This window comes from Triticum aestivum, chromosome 4A, assembly GCF_018294505.1.
Source record: "Triticum aestivum cultivar Chinese Spring chromosome 4A, IWGSC CS RefSeq v2.1, whole genome shotgun sequence".
Classification (NCBI taxonomy): Eukaryota; Viridiplantae; Streptophyta; class Magnoliopsida; order Poales; family Poaceae; genus Triticum; species Triticum aestivum.
This window is the reverse complement of record NC_057803.1, coordinates 27,580,011-27,587,530: the sequence shown is the minus strand read 5'-3', so window position 1 is coordinate 27,587,530 and position 7,520 is coordinate 27,580,011. Positions and strand designations below refer to the sequence as shown.

Below are 7,520 nucleotides of genomic sequence, written 5' to 3'. Positions count from 1 at the left end.
GTCCTCATTCCAAAATGTCTGCAATAGAAGATATTGAAGATGCACAATGAATATGATTTTGAAAATGAAACTGCGCTAGTAGAGTAATTGATATGTGCTTCATTCATGTGGTTATAGAAAGGTGATATCTCATTAAAGAAACAGTTGAATACTTGCATGCTCTCATGGTGCCTATTTGAGTGTACTTAATTACCATCCAGGAGTAGGAATTCCTTGTTAAAATATTAATGACCCACTCAATATATTTTCTACTTTCAGCAACATCATCAGCTAACAAACAAAAAAAAAGGTCTGATGGGCTGTTAACAGAACAGAGTAAAATGTGGGTATTGAGTTGAGGAACACATCCTGGATAGGGTAAAATACATTGTTGGACATGGTCATGTAGTTGATGTTATGTTTTTGCTGCGTAGCAAACAAGCTTTGATCGTACTTCCTCAAGCTCAATATCTTCCATATCATCATAACTTAACCATGAAGATAAGCAGAGATTAACAACATCTGTACCACTATCAATTGGTGCAAAGCCATCAGAATTTGAAAGTTGTCCAAACTTAAGTATCTTCCCTAGATTGGCAGCAGATGGTTCCTCTGCAAACTTCAGTAAGATGTCTTTCATTGCACTACACCAGATAGGCCGAGCCATCTCCAAGAAGGACGATAAAGTTGTAATAGCAAGCTTAACTTCTCCAACGTCAGTCTCGTCTTTCGTGCCTTTTCCATGAAAATCTGAACCTCCAAGCTTCAGAAGTCCATACTTCTCAGCTAATTGACTAAACCCTGAAGAGTTAATGCTAACGAAATAAGTATTTGGCATGTGATAGGAGTATCTCCTTTTATTTCGAATCACCTATTTATGTACTACAACTGTGCAAGCGACATACGTACCATCAACCTTCCCATCACTTCTGTAAACCTCCATAGCATGAAGACCAGCACCTTTCAAGGACCTAATGATGGCATCCGGATTCTTCAATGACCATGGGTGGGCTAATGCAGATATACCTCCAGTACGGCTAATCATCTGCACCACAGTTTCAGTAAATGGTTCACTCCCTCTGCAGAAAATACACGCACAGTTGTTCCCTAAGCATTTTTCTCAGCATGAAATGCTCAGTGGAATGAAGTATTACTTGTATGACTTACGTGGCATATGCAGGGCCATCATCACCAAGATACTTATTAAACGCTTGCCTGACATTATCTACATAACCTGCTTCAACCAAAGCCCTTGCAATATGGAGTCGACCAGGTGCCACTCCCTCACCAGCAATCTTAGTTACACGCTCCCACTTTATTGGCATCTTCAAACTGTTTAGCTTTGCCAGAATATTCTTTGCGCGTAGGTATCGCCCGTTTCTAATGTTCAAGAGCATGCTGTCCAACTCATCAAACCTTGATGGGCCACACATACCATAGTATGCAAGAATATGAACAGGTTCACCAGCGCCAGGAATTTCCCTTTTAGACAATAGTTTCAGGGGAAGTTAAGGCCCAAAGGGCAAAAGGCAACATATGTACAGTGAATGGCATAAAATACTGGCCAATGTATCGTTATTTTGACAGAAATCACTTATATCACGTCAGACAAATATGTTTTGACTTTTGATCAATGATCATCAGTAATATAAATATGACATACATGAAAGGAGCAAGGTGTTTCTAAAAGGATCATTTAAGAGGTGATAAATTTTGATCTATACAAACGACAATTCTTGGGATCAGCATTCTGTCCAGATAAAACAGCAAATGGCTGCTAATAAAAACTGATTTAACTCATATATTTCACTTTAAATGATACCTCTTTATGCAATAAGTGCACCAGCTCATGAGCAAATTTATCAATTTCAGGCTCTAGATTTATGGCTTTGCTGAGCGATAAGTAACATGAATAAACCCTCCCATACAGAAACAAGGTAGCTGCAACTTTGGACAATCATAGTTCTAAACGACGAGGGTATTTACGCAATATGCTGACTGATTTGTTGCATTGTAATGTTTTCTCTAAAAATGTATCACTGTATTGTTTATTTTCACTTTGAACATGAGAAATGCCTTTGTAAGCAAAGTAAAAAAGGCTCTTACCGTGGAGAATGTAGTGCACTAATTTCTACTCCAGGAATTATTCTTATGCCACATTTATGAGCTGCAGACATAGCTTCCGGTATACCAGCCATGGTATCATGATCTGTTAGGGCGAGAACTTTCACCTGCATACCGGCATTTATAATTTAATCATTCTTATTTTTCAACAATCAAAAGTGTGATACCATATAACAGTAACACTAAACCTGGCAGACATCCGTAACAGAAACATTGTGGAAATAAGATATATTGCACCCAGAAATGATCCATGAGAAGAAGAAAAATGGAATTAAACCAATTGATGTTTTCTGCTTTCTGAGAATAAAAAGTTAAAGACAACAATAATGCACATTGTGAACTACCTAACGCAGTCAGCAGATCACCACTTCAATTAATTTTGGTGGTGTCAGTGTGCCCATACCGCAGGCATTATCTCTTCTATTATCTTCTTTGTCTTGTCTTTTTAACTTTGATGGAATAACGCAATTATTGAAGGCCGAATAAAGCTTTGAGAGGACACACAGACTTTCCTCTAAGATGCTCCAGTACAGCATTTTAAACAAGTTAACAATACAAGCCTATGAGGCTTCTACTAACCAAAATCAAACCAATAGGCATGCTATACATGTGGCGAACGATCAGGAGACAATGCTTGTATTCGCTCAACACTGGAAGATTTGCAGATGGGATAATTTTCCAGGGAGAACCTACACGGCACAGGACAGAAAACGCTAGCCGAACCTCGCACGCATTTTCTCAAACACCTGCCGCGCAAGCAGAGGAGAGGATAGGGACCGACTAACCCCGTTGCGGTGGGCGCGCTCGACGAGAGCGGAGGGGGAAAGGAACCCGTCGCTATGGTTGGAATGGGAGTGAAGCTCAAACAGCACGTTGGCTCCGCCGCCGGAGGCCATGCGCGCGGCATGGGGCGGCAGGAAGCCGTCCGCGGCATCGGCCGTCGAGTGTTCCGGAGGGGGCGTGGGGTGCGCCCAGGCGCGGACGTAGTCGAGCGCCAGGGCCTGGTCAGCGCTGGTCTTCGCCTTCTTCCTGCCCCTGCTCGGCTTCGTCTTCTTCTTGGTTCCCATGGCAGGGTTTGGGAGGTTGGAGTGGGCCAAGCGGCTTCGGTCAAGGGGGAGGAAGGTGAGAGAAGAAAAGAAGGTTCTTTTGATGCTCCCGGGTCCCGGCTTGGCAAATAGAGATTCATCGGCCGTGTACTTTAAATTTGAATTTAATGATTTCGGTTTGTCTCGGATCCAGTTATTTTCATCTTACTTAATGTACTATACATGACATTACTGTTATTTTGGATGACCGGCCTAGCCCTCGGGCAGTCGCATTCCGCGCGTTCGTTGTGTTGTCTTTGATTCGCCATTCCCCCTCCCTCTGATATCGCCCCCCTCCCCCCATCACACCATCGAGCACGGTGCTTGCAGCATCACCTTCGTCGTCGAGGCACCGCCCACCGCCACTCGCATCCCTAGTCATCGCCATCTCGTTTGCAGCTCCTGCCCTGGACAAGTCGCCGCTCAACACGGGGCGACAGCAATTGCAGCTCGTCGCCCCATGGTTGCAGCTTCGGGTGCGTCGCCCATGTCATTGAGCTCTCTGCACATGTGCACGCCGCTTGCACCGTCGTCGTCTCCTGACCACCACTTCCACCATCGCGTCGGCCATTCCAAATCATTTCCATTTTTGATAAGTGAAATCAAACAAGCGATTCCATGCATGGTCAAGGAATCAAAATAGTCTTTTATTTTACTTTAAAAAAAGAAAGAAGACGCTTTAAGGAAGTTGAGGTGATGATGAGAATGTCGCGTGGTCATGCGAGGTGCCTGTGAAGTATGATTGCATATATCAATATCAATATCAAGGTTTGAGATTGCTAACAAGGCCTGCCGCCCGGTGATTGCTTTCACGTCAACACAGGGCTATTGTTGGAGAACGTAGTAATTTCAAAATTTTCCTACACACACACAGGATCATGGTGATGCATAGCAACGAGAGGGGAGAGTGTTGTCTACGTACCCTCGTAGACCGAAAGCGAAAGCGTTAGCACAACGCGGTTGATGTAGTCGTACGTCTTCACGATCCGACCGATCCAAGTACCGAACGCACGGCACCTCGGAGTTCAGCACACGTTCAGCTCGATAACGTCCCGCGAACTCCGATCCAGCAGAGCTTCACGGGAGAGTTTCGTCAGCATGACGGTGTGATGACGGTGATGATGTTGCTACCGACGCAGGGCTTCGCCTAAGCACTGCTACGATATGACCGAGGTGGGATATGGTGGAGGGGGGCACCGCACATGGCTGGGAGAGATCAATAGATCAACTTGTGTCTAGAGGTGCCCCCTGTCCTCGTATATAAAGGACCAGGGGGAGGAGGCGGCCGGCCAGGGGAGGGCGCGCCAGGGAGGAGTCCTACTCCCACCGGGAGTAGGACTCCCTCTTTTCCTAGTTGGAGTAGGAGGGGGAAAGGAAGGGAAGGAGAGAGAGAGGAAGAAAAGGGGGGCGCCGCCCCCTCCTTGTCCAATTCGGACTAGAGGGGGAGGGGGTGCGCGGCCTGCCCTAGTCTCCCCTCCTCTTCTCCACTAAGGCCCATATTGGCCCATTAAACTCCCCGGGGGGTCCGGTAACTCCCCGGTACTCCGGTATATGTCTGAAATTCCCCGAAACCATTCTGGTGTCCGAACTGTTGGGGAACGTAGTAATTTCAAAAAAATTCCTACGCACACGCAAGATCATGGTGATGCATAGCAACGAGAGGGGAGAGTGCGATCTACATACCCTTGTAGACCGACAGCGGAAGTGTTAGCACACCGCGGTTGATGTAGTCGTAAGTCTTCATGGCCCGACCGATCAAGTACCGAAACTACGGCACCTCCGAGTTCTAGCACACGTTCAGCTCGATGACGATCCCCGGACTCCGATCCAGCAAAGTGTCGGGGAAGAGTTCCGTCAGCACGACGGCGTGGTGACGATCTTGATGTACTACTATTGCAAGGCTTCGCCTAAGCACCACTACAATATTATCGAGGACTATGGTGGCAGGGGGCGCCGCACACGGCTAAGAATATGATCACGTGGATCAACTTGTGTTCCTCTGGGGTGCTCCTGCCTCCGTATATAAAGGCTCAAGGGGTGGGGTGCGGCCGGCCTAGGAGAGGCGCGCGAGGAGGAGTCCTACTCCCTCCGGGAGTAGGACTTCCCCCCCAATCCTAGTTGGAATAGGATTCGCGAGGTGGAAAAGAGAGAGAGAGAAGGAGGGGGCGCCGACCCCCCCTCTCCTTGTCCTATTCGGACTAGGGGGAGGGGCGCGCGGCCCAGCCCTGGCCGCCTCTCCTCTTCTTCCACTAAGGCCCACTAAGGCCCATATAGCTCCCGGGGGTTCCGGTAACCTCCCGGTACTCCGGTAAAATCCCGATTTCACCCGGAACACTTCCGATATCCAAACATAGGCTTCCAATATATCAATCTTTATGTCTCGACCATTTCGAGACTCCTCGTCATGTCCGTGATCACATCCGGGACTCCGAACAACCTTCCGTACATCAAAACGTATAAACTCATAATATAACTGTCATCGAAACCTTAAGCGTGCGGACCCTACGGGTTCGAGAACAATGTAGACATGACCGAGACACGTCTCCGGTCAATAACCAATAGCGGAACCTGGATGCTCATATTGGCTCCCACATATTCTACGAAGATCTTTATCGGTCAGACCGCATAACAACATACGTTGTTCCCTTTGTCATCGGTATGTTACTTGCCCGAGATTCGATCGTCAGTATCTCAATACCTAGTTCAATCTCGTTACCGGCAAGTCTCTTTACTCGTTCCATAATACATCATCTCGCAACTAACTCATTAGTTGCAATGCTTGCAAGGCTTATGTGATGTGCATTACCGAGAGGGCCCAGAGATACCTCTCCGACAATCGGAGTGACAAATCCTAATCTCGAAATACGCCAACCCAACATGTACCTTTGGAGACACCTGTAGAGCTCCTTTATAATCACTTAGTTACGTTGTGACGTTTGGTAGCACACAAAGTGTTCCTCCGGCAAACGGGAGTTGCATAATCTCATAGTCACAGGAACATGTATAAGTCATAAAGAAAGCAATAGCAACATACTAAAGGATCGAGTGCTAAGCTAACGGAATGGGTCAAGTCAATCACATCATTCTTCTAATGATGTGATCTCGTTAATCAAATAACAACTCTTTTGTTCATGGTTAGGAAACATAACCATCTTCGATTAACGAGCTAGTCAAGTAGAGGCATACTAGTGACACTCTGTTTGTCTATGTATTCACACATGTATTATGTTTCCGGTTAATACAATTCTAGCATGAATAATAAACATTTATCATGATATAAGGAAATAAATAATAACTTTATTATTGCCTCTAGGGCATATTTCCTTCAGTATCCCACTTGCACTAGAGTCAATAATCTAGTTCACATCGCCATGTGATTCAACACTAATAGTTCACATCACCATGTGATTAACACCCATAGTTCACATTGTCATGTGACCTATACCCAAAGGGTTTACTAGAGTCAGTAATCTAGTTCACATCGTTTATGTGATTAACACCCAAAGAGTACTAAGGTGTGATCATGTTTTGCTTGTGAGATAATTTTAGTCAACGGGTCTGTCACATACAGATCCATAAGTATTTTGCGAATTCTATGTCTACAATGCTCTGCACGGAGCTACTCTAGCTAATTGCTCCCACTTTCAATATGTATCTAGATCGAGACTTAGAGTCATCCAGATCTGTGTCAAAACTTGCATCGACGTAACTTTTTACGACGAACCTTTTGTCACCTCCATAATCGAGAAACATATCCTTATTCCACTAAGGATAATTTTGACCACTGTCCAGTGATCTACTCCTAGATCACTATTGTACTCCCTTGCCAAAATTAGTGTAGGGTATACAATAGGTCTGGTACACATCATGGCATACTTTATAGAACCTATGGCCAAGGCATAGGGAATGACTTTCATTCTCTTTCTATCTTCTGCCGTGGTCGGGCTTTGAGTCTTACTCAATTTCACACCTTGTAACACAGCCAAGAACTCTTTCTTTGACCGTTCCAATTTTTGAACTACTTCAAAATATTGTCAAGGTATGTACTCATTGAAAAAAAACTTATCAAGCGTCTTGATCTATCTCTATAGATCTTGATGCTTAATATGTAAGCAGCTTCACCGAGGTCTTTCTTTCAAAACACTCCTTTATGCTTTGCAGAATAATTCTACATTATTTCCGATCAACAATATGTCATTCACATATACTTATCAGAAATGTTGTAGTGCTCCCACTCACTTTCTTGTAAATACAGGCTTCACCGCAAGTCTGTATAAAACTATATGCTTTGATCATCTCATCAAAGCGCATATTCCAACTCCGAGATGCTTG

General features: G+C 45.1%; 1 protein-coding gene across 1 annotated transcript; it reads right to left on the bottom strand.

The window, feature by feature from the left end:
- Window positions 1-200: 200 nt before the first annotated feature.
- LOC123084902 (5'-3' exoribonuclease) lies at window positions 201-3,252 on the bottom strand. The gene is made up of 5 exons (XM_044506432.1): window positions 2,889-3,252; window positions 2,086-2,210; window positions 1,147-1,461; window positions 889-1,058; window positions 201-780 (listed from the first exon to the last, which is right to left on the bottom strand). Exons 1-5 carry the CDS (start codon window positions 3,168-3,170, stop codon window positions 395-397), a joined length of 1,278 nt encoding a protein of 425 aa, XP_044362367.1. The 5' UTR covers window positions 3,171-3,252; the 3' UTR covers window positions 201-394.
- Between the last annotated feature and the right edge of the window lie 4,268 nt (window positions 3,253-7,520).